Source organism: Panthera leo, chromosome B4 (assembly GCF_018350215.1).
Source record: "Panthera leo isolate Ple1 chromosome B4, P.leo_Ple1_pat1.1, whole genome shotgun sequence".
In the NCBI taxonomy this organism is placed as follows: Eukaryota; Metazoa; Chordata; class Mammalia; order Carnivora; family Felidae; genus Panthera; species Panthera leo.
Genome location: NC_056685.1, coordinates 13,513,193 through 13,540,540, shown reverse-complemented (window position 1 = coordinate 13,540,540; position 27,348 = coordinate 13,513,193). Strand labels below are relative to the sequence as shown.

Sequence of the window (27,348 nt, the reverse complement as noted above, 5' to 3'; positions counted from 1 at the left end):
AAAATATAATGTTCATATTCGTTTCAGCTTAAAGCCTTTATGCCGATCTTCCCAAAGTACTGAGCCAAAGTATAAACCACTTGGAAAATTGAAGAGAGCTAGAAAAACTCACCTAGACTCAGGTAAGAAGATGACCCTGGATTCAGAGGTGTGGGTTTCAAGGCTACTCTGGCCTGGTGAAAGCTGCATTGGCCAGGGGTGGGCCTGGGACTGCTGTCACTCAGACTTGTTACCATGGTCTCAGGAAGTGCTTTGTCTTTCTCCAGCCTGTGAAATCAGGAGTCCAATCTCCTTCACAGGTTTAAAATGGGTGACAGAGAGAACTGTGCCTGTACTGAATGGTGTTCTCAGCTTTCTGAAAGTAGGCCTTGTGGTTTGTATAGGCCATAAGGAGAGGCTGGGCTGTTAATCTTGGAGATTTCCTTCAAGATACTAGTAAATGCTGACAGTGGAAACTTTTCTTACCATTTCCAACCAGATTGACCAGCAGAGCTTATACGAACAGATTTTCTGTACTTTGTCACCTTCTTCCATTGCTACTTTCATTTTCCAGGGAAGAGCAGAGTAACCTCTGAGGAATTTAGAACTTGAGATTCCAAATAAAGATCTGCTGCTTTACAGCAGCCAGATTTTGTGGTTAGGATTCTGAATTTGCATTGCTTTGGCAGAAAGTCACTTACTGTACCATGTAGCTAATACATGACCAAACAGATTAGGTAACAGGATTGTATTTATTAAACAACTACTGTCTCTGGCAGGTATTGTGCTAGGTCCTTTACATACACTACAGCTAAACTTCAGCCCACCCAAGGGGTATCATCCCACTTTTTACTAACAAGGAAACTAAAGTTTAGAGGTGAAGGAAGTACCCCGAAGGCCTAGCCAGAAATAATTGATGGGGCTGGGATTCAAATCCAGTCCTGTCTTTCCCATCTCCATTTCAGCATTTCCTCTCATTTAGAATCAAGTCAAAAACATTTAGATGCAAATTCCAGTACTGATTCTAGAAAACCAGTTGTATTTTTAGATGTTGTATCTATCATGTATGGCATCGTATAATCCTTCTCATATGTAAACTTAATTGTAGGGTTTTTTTAAAGCTTTACCAAAATATAATTGATATACTATAAATTGCATGTTTAAGGTGTCCAATTTGATACTTTTACATATGCATATATGAAAAGCCATCACCATAATTAAGATCAGGAAAATAGCCATTACCCCCAGGTTTCCTTATGGCACTTCCTCCCAGCTGTCCCCCACCCCTTGCTGTCCTCTTCCATGCCAAGGCAACCACCAATCTGCTATCTATCACTGTACATTAGTTAGCATTTTCTAGAATTTTATACTAAATAGAATCATACAATATGTCTGGCTCATTTCACTTAGCATATTTTGAAATTTATTGATATTGTTGGATGTATTAGTAGTTTCTTTTTTACTGGTGGGTAGTATTCCACTGTGTGGATATACCAGTTTGCTGATCCATTCACCTCTTGTACATTCGGGTTGTTCGCAGTTTTTGGTCATTACAAATAAAACTATGAACATTCAAGTACAAATCTTTGTATGGATGTATGCTTTCATACCTAGGAGTGGGTCATATGGTAGTTGTATCAATTCAAAATATTTTGATTTTTCTTTTGATTTCTTCTTTGCATGGATTATTTAGAATAAATGGGTTACTGAGTTTCTGAATTTTGGAGGATTTTCCTGAGATAATTTTGTTGTCCGATTTAATTTTGGGGTTAGAGAAAATGCTGTTATGATTTTTACTGAGATTTGTGGTCTGGAATAATGGTCTGTCTTGGTAAATGTTTCACTGTACTTGAAAGAACTATATATACTGCCGTTGGGTGGAGTGGTGTACAAATATCGGTTAGGTCAAGTTAGCTGATAATGTTCAAATCTTCCATATCCTTGCTGATTTCCTTGGCCTAGTTTGCCCTGCAAATTATTGAGGGAAAGTTGTTGAAATCTCCCGTTACAGTTGTGGGTTTGTTATTCCTTGTAATTCGATTACTTTTCGCTTCATCAGTTTGAAGCACTGCTATCAGGGACACACATATTTAAGATTGTTAAGTCCTCTTATATTTAGGAAATGACTCTTAATCCTGGTAATATTCCTACCTTTGAAATATACTTCACCAGATATTAATATAGCTACTAAACTTTCTTCTGATTAGTTAGTATGGTATATGTTTTTCCATCTCTGTATTTTTAATTTGTCTTTATATTTAAAGATGGGTTTCTTATAGGCAGGATTTTGGGTCTTGTTTTCTATAGCCAATCGGGTAACTTCCGTCTTTTTATTGGAGTGCTTGGTCAGACAATTTATGCTTAATGAGATTACTAATATGGTCAGCTTTAAATATACCATCTTGCTGTTTGTTCCCTCTGCATTTCTTCTTTCTTTCTGCCTTCCTTTGGATGGAGTAACGATAGATTATATTTAATTTCTTGTTGGTTATTGGCAGTAACTGTTTTAGTAGTGTATAGTATACATCTTTAACCTACCAGAGTGAAAAGTTAGGACAAATATTATTCTAGTATCATACAGTATAAGAAACTTAAGACACTGGTCCCACTTCCTCCTCACAGTCTGTGCCATTATTGTCATACATTTTATTGTTAAAAACCCCACACTACTTTTTTCTTTAACCTGCCAGTTTTTTAAAGCTTTATTGCAGTATAATTTATATACCATAAATTTCACCCCTTTTAGGTGAACACTTCCATGATTATTACTAGCAGACTTGTGCAGCCATTTGCCACTAATTTCAGAGCATTTCCATTACTCCAAAAAGAAACTGCCCATTTCAAGTTACTCCACATTACTACCTCCCGCTTTAGGCAACCACTAAATCTATAGATTTGTCTCTTCTGGATATTTCAGGTAAATGGAACCATACGACATTTGGTCTTCTCTGCCCGGCTTCTTAGCATGTTTCCAGAGCCCATCTGTCTTATAGTATGTATCATTACTTTTTTTTTTTTGGTCACATTTTATTTATCCATCCACCAGTTGATGGACATTTGGGTTGTTTCTGCTTTCTTAGTTATAAATTATGCTGCTTTGAATATTTGCAGACACGTCTTTGTGTGGACATATGATTTATTTTATTTGGGGTAAATAACATGGGAGTAGAATTTCTAGGTTATGGTGAGTGTGGGGAGGGTGGTCTCAGTCTGCCTGAGCTGCCATAACAAATACCTCAAACTGGGTGTCTTAAATAACAGACATTTCTCATAATTCAGGAGGCTAGAAGTCCAAGATCAAGGTGCTGGCAAAGTGGGTTTCATTCTGAGGCGTCTTCTCTTGCTTGGCTTATTGGCCACTGTCCTGGTGCTGTGTGCTGACATGCCGTTTCCTGGGGAAAGGCATGTGCTGGAGGCAGAGGGCGGTAGGGGGGAGAGGGCTCTCTGATGTCGCTTATAAGGACACTAATCCTATTGGATCAGGGACCCATCCCTATGAACTTACTTTAATTACTTCCTTAGAGTCCCCATTTCCAAATACAACCACACTGGGAGTTAGGGTTTCAACACAGGAATTTGGGGGCAGGCACATTTATTCTGTAACATACACACAATAAATCTCTTTTAGCATTTTTTAACAAGGAGAAATTATTTTCCAAACCGAACACACTTTTTGCTCCCACCAGCTATAAGGATTCCAATTTCTCTGCATTATAGCTCATACTTTTCGATTATAGCCATTCTAGTGGATATAAAGTTAGATCTCCTTGTAGTTTTGATTTGTATTTCACTACTGATTTCAGCTTAAGTCATGTGCTTTGATGCTCTTGGCTGAAATGTCCATTTCACATCTTTTGTCCATTTTTAAATTGGATTATTGGTCTTATTGTAAGATTTCTTTATATCCTCTGGGTATATCCCCTTTGTCAGATAGGATTTGCACATATTCTTTTCCAGTCTACACCTTGTCTTCACTTTCTTGATGGCGTCTGTTGAAGTGTGAAAATTTAAGTTTTGATTAAGTCCAGTTTATTTCATTTTTGTCTTGCTGCATGAACTTTTGCTGTCCTAAGAAACTATTGCTCAATCCAAGATCATGAAGATTTATTCCCATGTTTTCTTGATCATTTCAGGATTTTGGCTTTTTTCTTATTGACTGTATTTTCTCCCCTTTATGCTTGTCTGGTAATATTTTGTTGGATGCCATATTTTCTGAAGTTTACCTTGTTAGGTTCTGCATAATTTTGGATTTCTAAAAATATTCGTGCACTTTGTTCTGGCATGTAGTTAACTGGTTTGGAAGCTTGGAACAGTTTGATCCTTTTGTCTTGCTTTTTATCTTTGTTAGGTAGGAGCAGGGCAGCATTTAGTCTGGAATGAACTCTCCCCACTCCTAAGGCAAGGCCCTTTTAGTACCCTTACAGACACCCTGTGAATCAAGGGGTTCCACTCTGGCTGTTGGGAACAGGCACCCTGGGCTCAAGTAGTTACCTCAGTAGGATGCACCGATCAGTCTGCCGAATGCTAGAGGGGCCTCTCCGGGCCTCTGCTCTGTAGACTCCAACCACCTTGGCTTCCTGACTCCCAGTCACCTCCTCGACTAAAGTGCCCATGGGCTCTATCTGGGTGTACCCTTCCTGCCTGGAAACAGTCACCAAGTGAACTGGGGCAGTCTTAGAACTCACGTCATTTGTTTCCCACGCTCAGGTGTCATTGTCCTTCACTGCCTGAGGTCTACTTTCTTGAGAGCCTTTGCTGTATTTTGTCTGGTTTTTTAGTTGTTTCAGGGGGGAGGTAAAACGTAGTTCCTGCTATTCTTTCTTGGCTGAAAACAAAATCATTTTTAGCTTAACATTTTGTCCCTTTATGCACCTACCCAGATGACACATTTTTGTTGAATATGTATTTTTTTTTTGATTGGGCCACTAGTTTGAGTTTTCAAATTGATGTTTGTTTTTCCAATTTATTGTTTTAGCTTTTTTCCTTTTGTTCCTTGTTGCTTCCTTAGTGTTTTTATTCCTTGTTAATATAGTAATTTTTATAGCTTTTATTTGTACAGGTCTAGGTCTCTGGGCAACTCTTTGGCATCAGTCCCTCTAGTTGGTGTTTGCAGATGTATTTTGTAAGCCACCGGGGCCATGTTCGCTTCAGTCCACATGTGTCACTGACTTTGGAATTCCATCCTGAGTGCTTTAAGGTCTGCGGTGCTTTCTAGTGTGCTGACCAGTTTTTCCAGTTTCTTTACTTTCAAATCTTGGGGCAAACCCAGGAGTCCTTGTCAGCCTCTTTGAAAAGCATTTCAATAAAGCGCTTCATGCTATTTTTTAAATCTTTACATAATTTAATAGTTATCAGCTATTACAATTATTCCCCTAGACCAGTTTTATAAAATCAGTTTTCTTATAAATTAGCAGCTACCCATGGCAGCTAATTGAGAAAATAGTTATATAGAACCTCACAACTCTAAGTTACTTTGAATAGCGTTTTAATGTATTTCCTCCCCCTCCTTCATATATATATCTATAGAACTCAGAGGGACATTAAAAATTATTAAAAATGGGGCACCTGGGGGGCTGAATCTGTTAAGCATCTGACTTTGGCTCAGGTCATGATCTCAGGGTTTGAGTTTGAGCCCTGCATCAGGCTCTCTGTCAGCATGGAGCCTGCTTGGGAGTCTCTGTCTCACCCCCTGCCCCCCCCCCCCCCACCTCTCTTTCCCTCCCGTTTGCACTCTCTCAAAAAAAAAATTTTTTTTATGTGTTTAAAAAGAGGTGGACAGCAGTCATGAAGTCGGGACCAGGGCAGCTTACGCAAGGGCTGTCTACCACCTGCTGTAAGAGCAGATAGATGCACACAGGCTGAAATAAACTTTTTTTTTTTTTTTTAATTTTTTTAATGTTTATTTAGAGAGAGTGAAACAGAGCTTGAGCGGGGGAGGGCCAGAGAGAGGGAGACACAGCATCTGAAGCAGGCTCCAGGCTCTGTCAGCACAGAGCCCGATGCGGGGCTCGAATCACGAACCGTGAGAACATGACCTGAGCCGAAGTTGGACGCCCAACCAACTGAGCCACCCAGGCGCCCTTGAAAAACTTTTCATTGGGAAATTTTTGTTATTGTTCAAAAACAATTTAACAGCTGCATACTTTGCATTATGGCTATATAATGATGTATCGGATCTTTGTACGCTTAGGTTAACAACCTATTTTTAACTTTTACAAATATTGTGATGAACAACATTGTACATAAATCTGTTTCACACTTCTCATTGGGTTAAATTGTAGAAATTAAGGTGCTTGCGAGATGATGTCCAGTTGTTCTCCAATATGGTTATACAGACACAGATAGATACTATCTGTGAATTATAACATTTGTCCTTTTTAACACTGGGTTTAAGTGTGTTTATCAGTTTATCAGTAAATACTACTGAGGATTTTAACACTTCTTAGTGTTCTATGCCTTTCCGATTTCACAGAGAAATCATTGTGTCAGAATTAACTTGATAGTATAGTATAGAAACTTGTTTTTCAATACATACAGATGGATTGATGGGAAAAATGTACAGATTATCTTACAGCTGAAACACACTGTGATACTGTTAAACTTAGGATACAAAAATATTTCCTAAAAAGTTAACTTTGGCTAAAACAGATCTATAATCTGTGTGTTGAAATGAAGCCCCCTATCTTAGAGATCAGGCTGATTCCAAATACAGTACTAGACATCTTAGTCACTTTAAGTCTTTCAGAAAAGGAGAGAAATAGTTGCTTAAGAATTACACAGAGCCAGGAACCATACTGATCTGGTTTTGACCTAGTGTACTGTTGACCCATCTTCTCCAGACCTGTCTCCTTCGGAACATGGAAGCAAGATGATCCATGGGAGCAGGACTACTCTTTGGTACATTTTTTAAAAACCAGCTCTTAAAAATGTAGTGTTTAGCTACATCCTTGAATCACTGGGAATACTTATCTTTTTAGGTGGGTAGTTATAAGACAATACTAGAACAATTAAGTTGCCATAGACTGTCTCATGAGCATTTAATCTCCTTCCTGGGTGCCATTAGAGACCAAGAAAATACTTGTTTTCCCCCGTTACAAGCCTTCTCAATTTATGGTAATTTCACTCTCCAAGTAAGGTTTCCTGACTTTAAGATTTTAAGTGGAGGGGTACCTTTGGTGCCTCACTCGATTGGGTATCCGACTCCTGATTTTGGCTCAGGACGTGATCTCACACTTTGTGGGACTGAGCTCCATGTGGGGCTCTGGACTGAGCAGGGAGCCTGATTCTCTTTCTCCCCTTTGGCCCCTCTCCCTCCTTGCTCACTAAAAAATAAAAATAAGTAAAGAAAGTAAGTGAATTGGGCTCATTATATTGCTAATGCAACATGCTTTAAAAAAAAAAAGTACATTTGTTGACTTTGTTCGTGACACTAAATGTGCCTTATTCAAAGTAAACCCCATTTGGCACATTTAGTTGAAGTTGATCTAATCCGCATTCCCCTCAAGTATCTGTCACCCAGCAGTGTGCACTTAGCCGACTCAGGCTGCTATGACAAATACTAGAGGCTGGGTGACTTAGCAAGACATTTCGCACAGTTCTGGAGACTGGGATGTCCAAGGTCAGCGTGCCAGCATATTTGGTTCTTGGAAAGGGCCCACTTCCGGGCTTGCAGACAGTCTCTCCTCCTCAGTACACACTGAGGAGCCTTTCCACAGGCTGTCCATGCATGAAGAAGGAAAGTGAGAAGTTGGTCTTCCTCTTCTTACAAAGATACTAATCCCATTTTATATCCCATCTCCAAATACCATGACATTGGGGCCAGGGCTTCAAATTAGGAACTTTGGAGGACACAGCCCATGACATGTACTAAGTAGGTATCAGTAAAAACTAGAAAATGACTTTTTATTAAATCAGCCAACTCATGATCTACTTTTTGCAGAACATACAGTTTGCAAACCTGGCTGATGAACAGAATCACAGAACTTAAAGTGAAAATTAAATTACTGGGTCCCACCTTTAGGGATTCAGTAGATCTGGAATGGGATAGAAAGCTGTATTTTTTTTTTTTTAAAAAAGCTTTCCAGATGATGCTAATGTTCAGCCAAGTTTAAGAACCACTGTTACAGGCATTGTGGCCTTATTTGGGGAACACAGATCAATATTCTCAACCTTAAAGTCCGGCATTAGTGGAAGGGTGGTAAATTGTTCAGATTATGCTAAGAATAAGGGGCCTTTTTCTTAGAAGAGGGACACGTTATTTGCACCTCCACCAATTGAAACTACAGCTACATGCTACAAATTGGATTTTAAATTAAAAGCACAAATTGATTCCCTTTGCATTCTGTGTTTCCCATACATCTGTTGTGTTTTTCCCCACAGAGGAGGAAGATGACCTCTTTGATGATCCTGTGCCGTTACCGCTAAGGCACAAGGTTCCATACCAGCTAACTCTTCACCCTGACGTGTATCTGATGACTGCAGCTTCCCCAAGCCAGCCTGAGCAAGAGAGACAAAGCACAGGGTACAAAGAGAGTATGCATACCTTTCCTTTGGCAAACTTTATAGAATGTGAAGAATCCAACAGCGAAGGTGAAGAAGAATTACAAACCCCAGCTTCATCTCAAGAAGACCTGGGTGCTCTCACACATCACCAGCAAAAGGCTGATGTAGAAGTACCACAGTGGGAAGTGTTCTTTAAAAGAAATGATGAAATCACAGATGACAGTTTGGAAAACCTCCCTTCTTCCACAGAGGCAGGGGGCTCTCAGTCGCCAAAGATTTTTAGTGACTCTGATGGAGAGTCAACTCACATCTCTTCCCAGAATTCTTCTCAGTCAACACACATATCCGAACAAGGGAGTCAAGGCTGGGACAGCCAATCGGACACTGTTTTGTTATCATCCCAAGAGAGAAACAGTGGGGATATTACCTTCTTGAACAAAGGCAGCTATAGACCAAGAATCAAAGAGAATATTCCTGCCTCTCAGATGGAACAAAATGTACTTTGCCCAAAGGATACTTATTCTGACTTGAAAAGCAGAAATCAAGATGCAAATATGGCTCCTAGTGTTGGAGAAATAACCACTCTAAGCAGTGGGAAACACATACCTCAGGAAAAAAGGCTACTAAATTTTAGCACCAATGCAGATTCCCAGAGCTCCTCTGATTTTGAAATTCCCTCCACACCAGAAGCTGAGCTACCTAAAGGAGAGCATTTACAGTATTTATATGAGAAGCTGGCAACAGGGGAGAATATAGTCACTGAAAAAAGAAAAAGCTCATTCTCAGATACTTAAAAATGAAAAACCTTGCATTCTAGAGCAACCAGTAGAAAACCTACACAAAGAGGTAATGGTCAGAATCATAATGGACACGTCAGAATGGAATATTTAAAAATGTTCATGTAACCTAAAACAAGGCAGTAAAGGGGAAAAAGAACAAAAAAGAGGTAAAAAGCAGAAAATAAGGTAGAACTAAATCCAAACATCAATAATTACATTAAGTGAAAGTGGTCAACACACACCAGAAAAAACCCAGGGAAAGAAACAGAACGTTTTTATATGCTGTCTCTAAGAAACTCAATTCGAATGATGCAGGCAGGTTAAAAGTAAAGCCTGGAAAAATATATCTAAATACTTCCACTACTTAAAGCTGGAACGACTATATTACCATCAGACAAATTTCTCACAAAAGGTCCAGTTCACTAAGAAGACACAATCCTACGTGAGTATGTTGCTGCAACAGCTTGAAAAGAGAGAAAGCAAAACCAAAGGAGAAACACTAATGCACAGTCGAGCTGGGAACTCTACCTGTTCCTCTATCGGTAATAGAATTAGCACACAGGAAGTGAGCAAGGCTATGGAAGAACTCCATGGCACCATTAACCAACTGCAACTGACACAGAACACTCCACCCAACAGAGAATGTTCTCAAGCGCCATGGCACATTCACCCTGATAGATGGCTGCATCCTGGGTCATAAAAACTCTTAAAAACAATCAGCCCCTTATTTATTTCAAAAGGTCACTTCTGAATGCTGGTTTGAACACAAAGGTAAAATGAAAAGGAGAGAAATTAGGACCCAAAAGAAAAGAATGAAATGGCAAAAATGTGTGTTCTAGTTGTTGGATTTCCTTAAAGTCTGTCAATGGATTATGTTTTTGTACAGCTATATATGTGGTTTAATAAAGTTCTATTAAATACTCTTCAATACTTTGGGTATGCTGACATTTTATAGATTAAGGAAGCAAAGGCACAGATTTCCCTTAAAACAAATTTAAGTTGGCATCTCTAAATCAATTTGCAGGTCAATTAAACCAACAATGATATGCATTATCACCCTGCTGCACTGACCCCTTCTTTCTAACGCCACAGATACTCCCAGTTTTTGATTAAGTACTCTCCAGACTGTGTGTGACTGGGGTAGAAATACAGTTATCCCATTTTACCCATCTCTCCTACGAGTTCTATGGCCTGAAAGCAAAGTGAATATAAAATCACTAAAGAGACCAGTAGAGATTACAGATCACTGAGTTTCCAGTCGTAACTACAACAGGCCTAATACACAAGCCCAGAGACTTCATTTTTAATCTGTAGTTCTAAAAATTAGTTACACTTCATTAATAAGTCATGTAATCAAATATAACTAATTTCACTGACACTAAAGACCTCATCTTAATAGTATAGCTTATAATCCAAGGTGGGGACTCAATACATGCCTGTAAACATTCTTCTGAATATATTAGCACTGTATAATCATATCATCCATTTAATATTACATACTGCCATATTTTGTTTTATGAGAACCTGGCACAATAAATGCCAGGTGAATGAGTTTAAGGGCTAAGAGCACTAGAACAGACTTTTGATTAAAAAAAAAAAACTTGTAGGGATCACCAAAGACTACAAAAGTACAGGTTTACAGTACAGAATTACAGCAGATACTTACATGTGGTGCTTACTCTGTGATGATAGTTCTTTTACACAATGGATATTAACTCCTTCAATGCTCATCACCACCTTTTGAGGCAGGTTAAGTTTATTCTTCCCACTCAAAAATGAGGCTGAGGCACAGAGAGGTTAGTTCACATAGCTGAGAAGGAGTGAAGTCAGGACTGAAAATACAGGCAATTCAAGCTCGAGAGTCCATGCTCTTAGCCACTATGCAATAATGCCTCTCAAAAAGAGCGCAGGTAGGGGTAGGATTATAGTGGCTACTTGATTTTTACTCTAAGAACTGTAAAGTATAAAGGAAAAAGTGAAAACAAGTTTCAAAATGCCAAGATACATGACAGAAGAAATGCAGTGGCTAGCCACATTTGCCTGAGAGAGGAATCCAAGACTTAGAGTTTGTTTAAACTAGCAGTACGAAATAGAGTCCAGTATAAATAGGTGGTTTACTGCCCCCGAGCCACGTGATCTTGGGTATGTTCATGTTACCTAACCAGTCCTGACCCCTTCCCTTTGCTGTGCTGTAGGGCTGGCAGCACCGGCCTCATGGGTTTATGAGACGCACAGGAACGCAGATAAAGGGCCTGAGACTTGCTCTAAGAATAGGAGCTTGAAGTCTAACATTCCCCTGTGGTTCCAGGCAGTGTTTACCTATTTAGCATAATGTGTGTAAGTAATCTGGTGACTCATAATGCTCAAAATATTTTAGAAGTATCCATCCACATTATGCTATGTAAAATTCTTTAATATTCAAATGGACCAACCATGACAATGATAAACTTTCTTAAAAGGCAAATAACATTTAAAGTGATGGTATAACAACCTTTGGTTAATCTCAAAAGCAAGTAGTCAGGAATACATTGGTTATTTTTTTGCCCCTTTTGTAGCTTACTGGTAAGAAAATAAAATATTCAATAACAAAGCTAAACCACCATAAATAGAAAATCAAATGCCAAACTAAATTTATTTTGCTAAAGAAAATTGAACTGTTAAAAAAAAAAAAAAAGTGCAGTCTAGATTTTGCACATATGGGGGAAAAAACCCTGAGATTACAACTGTATCACGATCCTTAAGTAGATCTTGAAAACAATGGTATTAATACAACTTGCAGAGTAGATTAACTTACGGTTTAAACTTCATGTAAACATGGCCGTTGAACATAGGCTTCATATTGAGAGAACAAATTCTGACAGCTTGAGAAACCAAAGAAGCTAAATGTTGACTTAAAATGGTTAAAAGCTCCTAACAGCCTCATGTAGAGAGTTTCTATTTTACTGATTAAGTTCAGCTTTGTAATCAAACAAGGGTAACACAGGTAACTAAAATCTCAAAGACCCATTAAATGTCTATTACTAAGGACAGTACAAAACAAGTTTTGTGAAAATAGCCATTCTTCCCTTTGCTGTCCTGTTTTACATTTTTTTACCACAAAAAGACAAGATCAAAAAACTGGACAGTAAAACATTAACTTTTTAAGAAGAATATTAGTTACATTTTTTAAACCTGTGAGAATCAGAATTCAAAGTAAGCTTGGCCACTGGGAGCACCTGTAAATCTGTGATGCTTTCTCACCACTGACACCATGTGACTATTTCCTCATAAAGAAAACATAAGAAACGGCACTAAGAAATGTATTTTTCCGTGACACCTTCTGCAGATTTTGGTTAATACGCTGTGAGACTCCAAACATGTAAAGAATTTATCCCATATTATGAAAGAGCAAATCACGTGGTAGCGATATAATGCATAATAAAGTGTAGCTTCTCCCAAAAAAGAGGTTAAGGATTAAGAAGGTATTTGAAGTGCTGGATTCTTGCCATCAGTGCAATTTTACTCAAACTTATTTTAGGTCAGTAAAGCAATGGGGCAATGAACTTAGGTAAAATTTAATTAGGAATACTGAAAGCTAGATTTACTTGCTGCATTTACCTTCATGTTGGACTCCATGATTACAAACCCCAAAATCACAGAGATGAAAACATAGTTGTTCCCAACTGAGGTTTTACTATGCAGAAAAACAGAAACAAAAACCAAACAACTGTATTCCATTTCAGTGTTCATGGTTCAAGTAAAAATGTTCTCATAATTCAGATACACACTTTGGCCAAGCCAAGTTTAGCTTTATCACATTTAAAAAATTCATGTATAAAAAATAAGTATCAGTTCAAAATATAGATTATTTCAAGAAGAGCTTGCGGGGAATATAAAAATAATTAAATTTGGTGGAAATGTTAAAACCGCCTGAAATTCAGAAGATGTAATATTCGTGTATTGTATGAAACACTGTTAGGTGCAGATGCACTCAGGAGTATCTTGTTTTGCTGTTTCTGTTTAGACCAGGTATGCAACATGGATCTCTTAATTTGTGTTATTAAGAGGGGCCCTGAAAGTGCTCCATTTCTCCACTTCCAAGAAACCCTCCCGGTCCCAGTGCCCCACCGTTTCAAAGCAGCATAATGGCCATCCGTTCCAGAATTTTAGAGCTTTTTGGAAATTATTCTTTTACAAGGTTAAAAATCTTTTAAGAATTACTGATTCAGACATACATGCCTCATAGCAGTCTGGATTGCTTCAAAATATGAAATCAAGCTGTAATTAAACCTGTTTACATTGAATTTTAGACCTTAAATTTCTGTATCATTAAGATCCCAGTATTTTAATGAAAGTAGAAAATAGAGTATAATTCCGTATCACCTATTTTTCTTAAATACAAGTACAGTGAGTAATTAACGGGAATGACAACATAACAAAAATAGCACTTGTATGTATTTGCCCAAATTAACTCTTTCTCTAAATTCAAGGTGTATGGCAGGTTGAATATTTGATCTTAGTGATGGTTACGTTATCAGTTTAACGCTTAAACACTGAAGGAGGCATTTCTCTATTCACACAGACTTCTTATGTATGTATATGCTGATCTGTCAGTTTTCCTTTCATGTTTGGTGTCTAATCACTAGATACATGTATTTTAAATTAGTCTCTGTGACCCTGTGTTCTCTTCAGAAGCATCAGTAATGCATTTGGCCAATAGTTTGAAACATGAATTGTAAATTAACATAGTATATAATCCTGATAATATGAAAAGAGTCCCAAATACTTTTTTTAAAGGTTAACATTAGAAAAAAACAAACTACAATCATCAGCTGTTTCCTGAAAATTCAGTTGAGGTAACCTCTGCAAGTCACAGCTCCACACTTGCACACAGTTCTGACCCTCTTTTTGGCTGGGCTGTGGTCAACGGAATCTGAAGATACATCTCCAGAACCTGAGTACACAGAAAAAGAAATACACAAGAAAAAGTTAAGACCATTCAGAATGAAGTTCAAATCTCTTATTCGTTTTAAATCAATGTGAATGTCCAGAGACAAATTATGAATTATCTTGAAAGGATGGTGTGGAGCTAGTAAGAGATAAAAGCATACGCTATTAGCCATACTTCCAAGAACAGCTTTGCGAAATGATGAAACTTAGTGGGAAAATCAGATACACATTCAATTTCATACATTATTTAAGGGCCATAGAGTCAGGCCAAATAGTAACAAACTATAATTAACACTTAGAAAAACAAAGGAAAGAAAAAAACATATGGTCCCAACAAAGCAAATAAAATTGATGTGTTTTTTTAAAAAAACCAAATCCAAGTAGGAATGGAATAATAAGTTCAGATGTGATTTAAATATTTTCAATCCTCTGAATATACATCTCTTTAAATTTTTAAATGTTTATTTATTTTTTAGAGAGAGACAGAGTGTGAGCGGGGGAAGGGCAGAGAGAGAGGAAGACACAGAATCTGAAGCAGGCTCCAGGCTCTGAGCAGTCAGCACAGAGCCCGAAGTGGGGCTTGAACCCACAAACCGTGAGATCATGACCTAAGCAAGTTGGACACTTAAATGAGCCACCCAGGCGCCCTGAATATACATCTCTTGGTAAATTTTCAGGAATGTATGCCTTACAATTTTAAAATACAAGTAGTATTGAGAAAAGATGTAGAACAAACTTTGATAATGGAAATTATGAAAAAAAGCAGGTGACAGCGTGATGCTGAGAAAAGAGCATTACTCAGCTCAAGGTCAGGCAGATTTTAGTTTTACCTCTGGCAGAGTAGCTTTGTGACCTTGAGTAAAAAGACCAACTCTTATAGCCTCATTTTTTTCTTCTTTAATATTGTTTGGTTCAGATGATCTAAGGTCTTTTCCTACTCTGATTACAGTCTTCATATGCAAATAACTGAAATCAATCAAACCTTACTTGAAAACCGTACCTTTCATTTGATAATCAAAAGTGAGCTCTTCTCCAGCATTTATGGTTCTTGTGGAAAACAATGCTATTCGGGGAAGACGGGTGTCGAGATTATCAATGAAAACATTAAACACCTGAAGATTTGGGTCACACTAAAAAGGAACATTAGAACCCATTTAAGTAAAAATGTAATGGACAGGCTCTTCTACATGCCATATGAAATATTTAATTCCCCAAACTATTATTTTTTAAGTTTCATTGGAAATTAAGTTGTTTACTGTTTAGAGGTCTCTGAGGCATTCAAATTTAAAAATACTATTTTCATTTACAGAAAATCTCAGACATACATTAACACTAGAAAAAATAATAAATCCACATACATTTACCCTGCAGTTCAACAATTAACATTTTCACCAATCCCGTTTCATCTATCTCAACTTTTTAATTTTTCTGGAGAATTATAATGCAAGTTTTATATACCATTATCATTTCACCTGTACATAGTTCAGTAAGGCATAAAGAAAGAGAAAAACTGTATTTAAAAAATCAAATTAGCATTATACAACTCAAATTTCATACTGCATGGAGGTTTCATTGCTGTAACTTCTGATTGGGTTTAGTATTTTGAGATTTCTACATTAAGTTCTGGACTATGCAAGAAGAAAGAGCTAAGAAACCAAAATCATTGTTTTAAGTGCCCTTGAATAGAATACATCTATTTTGAGAGTATTTCAAATTTATCACTAAGAAAAAAATTAAAGTAAAAGTTTAAGTAAATCAGAAAACTAACAAGGAGTCAGAAGGTCTCTGACATTTCACTACTCAACATAAACTAGTTTCTTGGAATAAAACCCATCAAAAGCTTAGCATAGTCTACACTTCCTTATATGGTCAGGTATATAATACTCTCTGGAGACACATTTTCCTTGTAATCTATAAAATGGAGGAAACATCAATCTCACAAGCCTACTACTATTGTATTGTATTTAGAGTACAATTTAGAATTGTATTTTAGAATTTTAATTTACAATTGTAATTTAGGAAAATGGCCCTCAATACTTCAATACTCTATGAATTCTTAAATTCTGTAAATATGGTAACATATTTACATTTTAAGAACATATAGCTATGTTTAGCTACATATCCTAAAATTCAGCTGTTAACTTCTGTAAGAAACCTCTACAGTTGTATGTAATTCTTAACCTTGCTACCTCTTAATTCCTCTTCTACAAGAAGATGATACTTAAGGAGTTCTGGAAAGATTAAATGAACGTATGTAAAAACTCTTGCAAAATGCATGGTATTTGGTAGGCACTTCAATGGATTTTCCATATGGTAATAATACAATAATCTAACCAAAGAGGTCTCTGTATTACAATACTTTGGAAATATTAAAAGGCTAAGTCATTTAAAGATAATTATTCCTCAACTATGGAAAATCATTAAAAACAGTGTAATCACACTTACACTGTGATTCACAAAATGAGAGACATTTCCATATCGGGCTGCATCCACTGTGAATTCATCAGATTCATAATCCAGATCAAAGAGATATGTGATTCCTTTGTTGTCATATAACTGCCCCCGTCTTTCAGCTTCTTCACTGGTGATTACCTAAAAAGAAAAAACTATAGTATATTATATAGCTATTGTTGAACTAAAGAAACACTCATCCATAAAACTATTATTATTGTTTTAGTGCCTCCAGAGGTTTAAAAAGTAACAAGTCAATGTGTCATCAAAACATTCACACAAACTACTCTACACACAGAAGGAAAGACATGGGAAGCTAAGGGGAGATACGAGCGCAGGACAATCATGGCTGCTTAGGAATCAGGACAGCCCACAATCAACAAGGGGAGACAGTACTACGTTTACTCTCATTTATTCACGTGTTCAAAAAGCTACCCAAATATAGCTTTCTGTAGGACCTACCTGGAATGTAAAGGAAGAAATTTACAGTAAAAATGCTCTAAAAACTTATTTTTCCTGTAACTCATCTATGCAGTTAGTTACAAGGTGGAAATTTGTTACAAATACAGGAAAGAAGGTACGTTAAATTTGCAGTCAATTGTATGCAAAGTTTAGTTTTGCAGACCAGGTTGTTTTCATGAAATTCTGTGGATCAAAACCATCCTCTGCAGTTCTAAGAACACAGCTTTACCAGATAGATGCTCAGCTTAAGAAACCAAAAATGTCTAAAGCAATTCATGGTGTCAACCAGATATAAATAACTACTGCATTCAGTAAGTCAAAACAGAGAAGAGTTTGATCATACAAGATCTAGTATCCTGAACAGTGATTTATAATAATCTGCTATTGTCTAAAAATTTAAGGATCAAAACAGGGCTCCAATTTAATCTCAGAATTCTAGATGAATACAGATAATTATATGTGGCCTAATTCCATATAACTTTTGCATTTTTCAAAATGTTTATTCATTTTTTTGAGAGAGAGAGCACAAGCAGGGGAAAGGGAGAGACAGAGAGAGGGAGACAAAGAATCTGAAGCAGGATCCAGGCTATCAGCACAGAGCCCAACAAGGGGCTTGAACCCATGAACCGCGAGATTACGACCTGAGCCCAAGTGAGATAGATGCTTAACCGACTGAGCCACCCAGGCACCCCTCCACATAACTTCTAAAATGTTAGATTTGACAGCCCAAGATATGCGGTCACACTTGTATTTTTCTAGTCACAGATTAATATACCACTCAGTTTGAGGAAGTGTAGTACAGCAGCAAAGTGCACTCATTTTGGAGCCTTGGTTTTGAATCCTGGCTCCTCTTCACTACAATGGGACCTTGCTGAATTTTTCTGTGCCTGTTTCCTCAATGATAAAGAATGGACCTAACACTGCTACCTCAGAGTTACTCAAGGATTAATGAGTTAGCACATAAGGTGCTTAGAATAGTATGTGGTACATGGTAAATACTATTTTTTGTATATATACGTTATATGTATAAAAATAAATTTGCTCGGGGGCGAATGGGTCGCTCATTCAGTTGAGCATTCTGAGTTCAGCTCGGGTCATGATCTCAGGGTTGTGGAATCGAGCCCCGCGTCGGACTCTTGCTCTGAGCGTGGAGCCTGTTTGGTTTCTCTCTCTCTCTCTCTCTCTCCCTCGCTTGCACTCTCTAAAAAATAAAAGTTAAAAAATAAATACATAAATTTGCACAGTCAATGGTAATTTAGAGACAGTCTCTAGCTGAAGTACAAAGAATTTGGATTTTTTCATGGATGCAAAATATGGTTTTATGTATTGTATTTTCTAACACTTGCTCAGAAAGCATGTCTACTCTATAGTACTTCTCATGTTGATACAGTAATTGAGTTCTGCCAACTACAGTTAACCATATTTAATCAAATGGATGAATCACAATCTAAAGGTTCCAAAGTCAGCATGGGTTTAGATCTGATTTTCTTCTTAGAACTTTTATGTCATTCTTCACTCACATGAGGAAGGGAAGCAAAAATAATATACAAACAGGGCAGGGGACAAAAACATGAGACTCTTAAATATGGAGAACAAACAGAGGGTTACTGGAGGGGTGTCGAGAGGGTGGATGGACTAAAGGGGTAAGGGGCATTAAGGAATCTACTCCTGAAATCACTGTTGCACTATATGCTAACTAACCTGAATGTAAGGTAAAAAAACACATTAAATAAAAATTAACAAAAAAGAACGTTTATGTCATAATAGCTGCCATATTTTACAAATGCCAGTTTCAATGACTATAAATGGGTGTTTGTTAAAACAGGACTATTTCATTTATAATTATATGTATTTTTTTGTTCATATACAAGTTTATATTTCTAACTATGCCCGTGAAAACTTTTTCCCAAGCCAGAAATTTCTACATACTTGCAAACGATAATATAAATATGTACCAATATCTGTTACTGCTGTACAATGTTAACTTTTCAAAAAGCATAAACCTCCCACACACATTATTTGTTATATGTTGAACATACCTCCCCAACATATTCCATGACAAAACTCATTCTTTTAATCTTCACAAGGGTTTTTACACCCCAGCCACAGCCATTGCTAGTTCGAAAGATGCAAAGTGAATACTGGGTGCCTTTTTGTACAATCCTATTGGGACAATCGGGTCCACACTGACACCTCGAGTTGCATTCATAAATGGGGGTACCAGGTGGGATTTTAATTTGTTGGTTTTTATTATAAGCCAAAAGAACTCCAGCTTCAGCAGGACAACATTTCTCAAAGAAGCAATCTGTACACGAACAACCAAAGGTAGCTTCATTGACTAAGCTGATTCCAGGAGCTGGTTTGTATTCATTAATGTAGTAGAAGTCTGAAGGTGGGCCCTCTAAGTCAACAGTATTTTCAACAAATATCATTCCTTTATGATTCTTTCTTCTGTTGAGTTCGTCTTGCCATCTCTGCAGAGCTAGCCTCTGTTTAGCCTTCTTTACAATGTACTCGGCAATGGCAGGTTTCAAAGCTTTGTTATTGTCTTTTATTGCTTTGCCTTTCTTTACCTGAGATAAATAATTATGCTTGTCATTAGAAAACTGCTGGAGGAGTAATGGGCACTTGAGATTTTGCAAAGGTTCCCAAGTATTTGTAGAATCTGGCCATCCTTTCCATTTTACAAGATAATATTCCATATCCTTAAAATATAAAAGAAAATTGAAATTAGATGACAGTCCCCATTAAAATAATTTACTATCTTAAAGAGTTAAGGCAGCTGTTATCATTCTTAATAAAGTTCAGAATATATTAAGAGCCAGAGGTTTCTAGATGAACTACAAAACATAAAAAATATAAAACCATTTTTTCTTTGCATTACATAAAATATATACAGAATTTAGTTGTAGCACAGTATGTTTGAGCATAGGTAAAAGAATTGCACCTGAAGACAAAAGTACTGAAACTCATGATATTTTACCAAACAGTGATTGTTAAACAAAAAAAAAGTACTTTATCTTAATCATAGAAACAGGGAGTGTTCAAACTAACAATTTATGACCTAGGTTAGCGCTTTACTTGGCCAGCACTGATGTAAGCATCCCCTGAGGTAGGTAATTTTAGTATTTTACACTGACAGAAGGCAAAGAAGGCAAACACTATTTCTCAGTATCATGGGCACACATCCCTTCGATGTTCTAGGGACATAATGTCCAATATAGTTATTCCTAGCTGCATGTAGCTATCGAGCACCTGAAATGTGGTGGGCCCAAATTGAGATGTGCTTTAAGTGTGTAGTACATACTGAGTTACAAATATCAAACACATACACAAAAAAGGAAAATATTTCTTCACATGTGACACATATTGATTACATATTGAAATATTTTGGTTTTACTAAATATATTATTTTTTAAAGATTTATTTATTTGCTCATTTATTTATACTAATCTATGCCCAATGTGGGGCTCAAACTCACAATCTTGATATCCAGAGTCCCATGCTCTACTGCCTGAGCCAGCCAGGTGTGCAATCTCACTTGTTTCATTTTACTTGTTTAATATGGTTACGAAAAAATTTAAAATGACATCTATGTAGCTTACATTGTTTTTATTAGACATCACTATTCCAGAGAATTCTCACCTTATTTAGACTCACCCATGAGTGGATTAGGAAGCAGGCACTGAAGCCACCAAAGATCAAATATTTTGATTTATCCCTGACTGCTGTTGTGGCCACCATGGTACCTAGAATTTTGCCTTCTTACCCCAGTGACTTGACTGTTTTCTTTCCTTAAAATTGGGTAATGGCATGTTAAGTTTCTCTTAAAAAAGGTAGTCAAGTGTGCATAATAAAAAAAACTTCGAGGGGCACCTGGGTGTCTCAGTGGGTTAAACATCCGATTCTTGATTTTGGCTCAGGTCACGATCCCAGGGTTGTGAGACTGAGCCCCGCGTCTGGCTACAAGCTGAAAGCAGAGCCTGCTGAAGATTCTCTCTCCCTCTGCCCTTCCTCCACCTGTGCTCTCTCACACTCTCTCTCAAAAATAAAACAAAAAATAAAGACAAAAAATTCTAAAGTCCTTCAATTTTTTCTTTGTCCTCTGGAATATGTCCACACTCTAAAATATGAAAGTGATTAAATTGTATTCTCCAGTTTTTAGTTATTTTAAATCATCGATATAGATTAAATTTGCTTTTCCTTGAAATTTTTAACAAAGTTTTTACTATAAAAGGGTGCATATGACACTTGTTTTACTATCCATAATTTATTAATGCCAAATAACCTGGATGGCCTAGGAAATGTTGCAGAGGCACAAACTGGGGTGAGGACCACTGAGGCAGCTTTGCAGAAGCAAGTCGCTTAGCCAATGAGTAAGCAAATTTTCTCCCCATTGAGTCGTTTCAATGTTTTATTACATTCTACTCGGTAAGCAATACTGCTGGTGAATTAAAAGAACTTTCCTTCTTATGAAAATGGTCAAAATATGCTTTACCTGTTTAAAAAATGTGGTTAAAGTGTGAGGATATGCACAAAAACTGTACTTTCATGGAAATACATATTGTGATTTCAGGGAAAAAAGAAAAGCTTAGACATATATTTAAGTGTTAGTCGAAATGGTGAAGTGTAACACAGATTTCTCCCTCCTGCCAGGTAACTTTTACAATTTAGGATTTATGTTGGCAGATATCCGCTCGACAATGATGGGATCCACGTGGCAGTAGCTAACGTGTATCTATTTTCCTTATTAATTAGGAAAGCTTTTAATTTTTCTGACTCCAGAATAAAGCAATGCAACTCTGGTCCTCTTTTTTTTCTACTACACTTTTTCCTATAATAACCCTGGAAGTTGTCAGCAAATGATGAAAGACACTGGCTTCAAATCAGATGATTAAGCTCAATTATCATTCAGCAAAACTAGTAACACCATGCCACTGAAGTGGGCTCCAAATTAACATATTGTATTGTTTAATAATGAGCCAGATGTATTGTTAGTGATTAAGTTTTGCATGTTAATCACATTGATACTTAATTTATAGATGGTAAAGATGTTTATAAAACAAAAGTGCCTTTGGCAAAATAGTAGAGAAATATTAGTGATATTTTATTTCTACTTCATACTTATTTAGTAAGTATATTTTACTTTGCAATCCAAAAAAGATATTTGTTTTGAAGAACTGATAAATTTTACACAGAAAAATTAGTATGTATGGCTTAACAAATTTAATTCAATATGCTAAAGTTCCAAATAAAAGCCCAAAAGTTCATTAAGCCTCATAGATTATATCAGTATCTTATTCTGACACGCAATCAACTCTTGATTACCCATAGAAATGGAGTACAGTTGTAACAATGATACATAAATCACTCCTGTATAATTTAGAATGCATCATATGAATTTTTTCTTAAAGACATTTTCCCCCACTATGTTTGGCTTAGGTTAAATTCATTCAAGTATTTTAGTATTTAAAATAAGTATGTGCAAGTTCAGCCACCAGGGGGTATGATGAGACGTAAGGTAGTGCTAGCCTTTAGGAGTAAAAGCTCACTGGGAAAAGAAGGCAGTAATATGTCAAGTAAGTAGCAATGCAAGGCAGTACAATTTTAAATGCCAAAACAAGACAGTAATTACCACTAGAATATAGAGAGGGAAATCAATAGAGTCAGAAAAGAGCACAGAGCAAACAGAACTAAACTGTGAAAGACTGATAGGATTTGTTGGGTAGGGAACAGGGCAGGCAGGATGAAAACCACCAGCAAAAACTAGGAGCTAAGATCTGTATGAAGTGTTCAGAAAGCAGTGAAGAGATGGATTTGGCTAGCTTTAAAGTTCGGAATATTGAAGTGAGAGATTAAACTGTAATGGCAAGGCGAGAACAAATCTTAGCCTTGAATATTTGATGGAGGCATTTGAACTTTTTTTGTAGGCCAATAGTTTTTACAATTCTTAGAAAACATGGTGTTTCTGTGGGGAGTTTCATTACATACAAATACATTTGGTTTCCATCGAGTTTATTAGGAACAATTTATCAGTCTTCTCATTGCCAAGCCCAAGACTCTACAAGCCCTCATGTTACTTGACTTAGGCTTTGATACCACATTTCTCTCTTCACTATTGTTCCTTTTCTGCCTTCTCTGCTGAGACTATTGTCCCCGCCCATCACTTAGTGCAGATACTTGAGAGGCTCTGTCCTTGGCCCCCTTTTCACACCAAGTAAGCGTTTGTCCCTTTTGAAAATCTGAAGAAAGCGATGGACCTTCCCCTAACAAAGTCACATATGCGATATTTTGGATAATTGAGGATATGTGGATTCCAGATTTAAGGTTAAGAATCCTTGCTCTAAATGCTCTCTGGGCAACCTCATCACTCCAACAGTTTTAATTACATGCTACGAACTCCCAAAATTTTTCCTGCACCTCCATATATGCAATAGCCTACTGGATGCCCAACAGCTTCTTAAATCCATCTATTTCCATGGAACTCACCACTGTCCTTTCAAAATGGATTTTTTTCTTTTCCTCATCAAGGGTAATCTTATCATCTACCCAGTCACATGAGTTGCAAACAAGGAGCTCAATCTAGATTGTTCTCAATCCATCATCAAGTTTCTTCAGATACTTGTTCCTGTCCATCTCTTTACCATAGCTCTAGTTACTTAAGGTCTTCAATTCTTGCTGGGATTATTACATTAATCTCCTAACTGGTTTCTCTGCCTCCAGACTGACAACATCCCAATTTATCATTACTGAAGTGAAGTTTTCTTACAAAAATAAGAAATCCACAGTACCAGTCATTCTGTTACTTTCTTCCTTAAAAATTTTAATTGCTCCTCCACTGCCTAAAGAATGAAGTTCACACTTCCTATTATAGCAAAGAAGATCATTCTTGACTGAGTCCCTGATATCTCTCTGACAGTCTTCCATTGTAACCCCATTTACATACCACCCTCTAGCCATACTAACTGCAGCTAGTACTTGAACATGCCAGTCCTCTTCACCCCTTTCTGCTTTGTTCACAAAGTTCTGATTACAATGACCTCTTCCATTTCCATAATGAGCGTATTTTGGCCTCATTTTTTATGTGTAGAAAAATCTACTCATCTTTAGAAGTCAGCTCAAATGTCCCCCTGTCCCTGCCCATGAAGTCTTTCCTTCCTCTCTTGCCCAAGGAGAACCGATCACTGCCAATCTCCTTGTGTTTCCATTTCTAATCTTAACCAGAAACCATGAGGGATGAAATCTTCTTCGTAGCCACAGAACCAAGCACAATTGCTTGCTGTATCTTAAGCTCTTATTAAATGTTTCTGAATGCATAACAAAAAGTAGGACTATCAACATGTATGCAATTAAAAAAAATCACAACAGTAACTATATATGAATCTTTAAAAGAAATAAAAGCTGCTAAATTTAATCTGGGTTGCTTTTCAAATGTATATATTGGAGAACAAAAAACAAAAGCTATCCTCCCATTAGCTTTCTTCTGCAAGTTTTGAAATCATCATATTCAATGTTAGTGGTAGAATAGCCTGAGTCTAATTATGAAAACACTAGTGTTCCATGGAAACTCAGTGGCTTTTCATGCCAGTAACTGACCAAGTAGCAATTCTCAGACCTGGGTTAGTGGTCGAAGACGGACACAACTGAGCAACACAACCCTGGAAAAGTCCTTTCTTGGAGCTTTGTTTTCCTGATCTCCAAAATATGGGTTTTAGTCAAATGATTTCTATGTTATTCCCGCTCTTAACACACCACTCTAAGTGAATCAGTCCTTTAGGAATATTAATTTAATGCTCAATGTGGAAAATTCTGTCAGTATGTGCCATGCAGTGTAGTGATGGTTCGTTAGACATAGAACTACCTGGATACTTTATGAAGTCAAAGCTTTGGTAATATTTCCTTCTTAATCTATGCTTGCTGAGAGAGAAGTCTTACCAATGTGCATGGGGGTGGTGAATTCTTCACTGATGAGCTAAGGATGTTAACAAAGAGTATTCAGTTTTGTCATAATTTTTTCTGTATGAAAGGATAATGTGGCAAGAACATGGGGCAGCAAATGGCACTATTACTATTTGCTGAATTGGACCCTGACATGAACTCGTAACAGTAACAGATCCGTTGTGTTGTTCCTCCAGTGAGCATTCATTCCGTTTCCCCAAACTGCCTACTTCAGAACTCCTCCACCTTGTTCAAGGTCACTATCCCACTACCTCCCCCATTATTTTCAGTAGCAACACACCTCCCTGTTCCTAATGCAGAGAGAAAACAGAAACTCTCTCATTTGCACCCTCCCCTGCACACATCATTAGAGAAAAGGCGGATGCAGATACGAGGAGATGCACTTCCTCCATCAGTTACCCTACCTCTCGCCTCTCCAGTCTCTCCCTCTCTACTTGTTCTCACCAGCATTTGAACCTCCTGCAGTTTTTATTTTTTTAAACTTCCCTTTGCATTTGAAAAAGCAAAATGAAACCAAACCTCCTTTGAGATACAAATGCTAGAATATGTAAGGAATCTCAAAAAAGACGTGATAAATTACTAGTTGAGGGACGGGAGACTAAGGTGACAAGAGTGGAAGATTTCTTTTCAGTATAAGAACATCCAACTTTTATAACATCCAGTTTTGAAAATCACATGCATATATTACCTATTGAGATTTAATAAAAAACAAAATTATAAACACCCTTAAAACCTACATAGCACTTTATCCCTTTCTTCAAAGCTAGAATTCTTTAAAGAGTTGTCCATACTGCTTGACTCTACTTTCTCATCTCCAATTTATTCTTTAATTCATTCTATTTAGGCTTCTATCCACGCGCAGACACTGCTCTGAAGGCATCAATGACCCTTCCATTGCTCGGTCCAGTGGGTACTTCTCGGTTCTTCTTTGACCCACTGGCCTCTTCTCTATTTTGCTGACATTATCTCTCCCTTAGGCTTCAAGATTCATTCTTCCGGTTTTCCTCCTACCTTTCTTGCCAGTTTGTATCAGTTTCTTTGATAGCTCTTCCCATGAGACCCTCCCCCCCCCCCCAACTACTCCTCCATCCTTGTTCTCTTCACACATTTTCTTTGTGTGAATTAGTGTAATACCCTCAAACCACTTTCAAACCATTCATGGCACAACAGCCGGAATGCTATCTTCAACACACCCACTGCATCAAGTCACTCCCCTGCTCAAAACTACTCAATGTTTCCCTAAGGCCCTAGAGTCCAAATTCTTTTCTTGGGCTGCAGGGATCTGTGCTTTCTGGGTCCTATCCATCCTTCTAGCCTTCTTTTGATCCCTCTTGCTGACTACATTCCATTCACACTTTCTGTTCCTTAAAGAAGTCAGGCTCTCTTCTCCTTCAAGACTCTATTTATCTTTTAATCGTTTAGCACTTAGTTTAAACACCATTCCTCAGGGACAGCTGCCTAGTTTGTCTATAAGTTAGACCCTTCCGTTACATTAGGACTCACCTCAACTATAAGCATGCTGTACAATTTTATTTAAGGGTTTTCTACCCTCACCAAAAGATAAACTCCATGTGCCAGGGATCATACCTCTGTGTCACTCATTGCTGAGATCCCTAGTGTCAAGCATACAACATGAGAGATGGCAAGAAATATCTGTTAATTAGTGGGTAACCATACCCATTCCCGGAGCCTCAAATGCCATCTTTTTGCCAATTACTTCAAGATCTATGTTTCCAGTTCTCACTCCTGACTTGGGGCCACATTTCCAACTATCTATTGATCATCTTACACTTGAATGTTCTCAACCTAATCTAGTCTTCCTATCCTAATCCTCCTATATTCCTGGGTCTTGGTGAGGAGTATTATCTACACCAGCGCAAGTCAGAAACCCATGTTTTCATATATGTGAAATATGTGTGATCCCACACTGCTGGATCCCTACCCAATCCTCTGACCACTCAACCACACTTGTACATTTTGTAACCATGATAATAAAAAAAATTACTTATTTCTCTTCATCTCCATTATTACTACTTTAAGCACCACTATTTCTTGCCTAGACTACTGTAACAGCTTTTCAGAATGTTTAAGTGTGTGTGTCATTCCCCTCCTACATTCCTCACTGCAGAAAGTTCTCTGAATTACGTATCTGATTGTATCCCTCTTTTTAAAACCTTTCATATGACTCCCCATTGCTGTAGAATGCTGAAAGTTCTTCACTCATCTCATTCTTTCCCAATCCCACATTCTAGCACTCTGTTCTCTGTACGAAAACCGTGAGTTAACG

The 27,348-nt window shown here is 37.4% G+C and overlaps 2 protein-coding genes across 18 annotated transcripts in view; one reads left to right on the top strand and one right to left on the bottom strand.

Annotated features, from left to right (window-relative positions):
* The window catches only part of DCLRE1C (DNA cross-link repair 1C), a 90,268-nt gene extending 80,080 nt beyond the window's left edge, over positions 1–10,188 (top strand). For all 12 annotated transcript variants that reach the window (XM_042944949.1, XM_042944951.1, XM_042944956.1 and 9 more), the window contains 2 exons: positions 28–122; positions 8,359–10,188. In XM_042944949.1, the coding sequence (XP_042800883.1) occupies positions 28–122; positions 8,359–9,275 (1,012 nt within the window). In that variant the 3' untranslated portion in view covers positions 9,276–10,188. The remainder of the gene's footprint in view (positions 1–27; positions 123–8,358) is intronic.
* Positions 10,189–13,494: 3,306 nt separating this feature from the next.
* The window catches only part of SUV39H2 (SUV39H2 histone lysine methyltransferase), a 21,588-nt gene continuing 7,734 nt past the window's right edge, over positions 13,495–27,348 (bottom strand). For 4 of the 6 annotated variants that reach the window (XM_042944963.1, XM_042944964.1, XM_042944966.1 and 1 more), the window contains 4 exons: positions 19,142–19,807; positions 16,635–16,781; positions 15,190–15,319; positions 13,495–14,193 (listed from right to left, as the gene is read on the bottom strand). In XM_042944963.1, the coding sequence (XP_042800897.1) occupies positions 14,087–14,193; positions 15,190–15,319; positions 16,635–16,781; positions 19,142–19,807 (1,050 nt within the window). In that variant the 3' untranslated portion in view covers positions 13,495–14,086. The remainder of the gene's footprint in view (positions 14,194–15,189; positions 15,320–16,634; positions 16,782–19,141; positions 19,808–27,348) is intronic. The other 2 variants (XM_042944968.1, XM_042944967.1) reach the window with 1 other exon arrangement.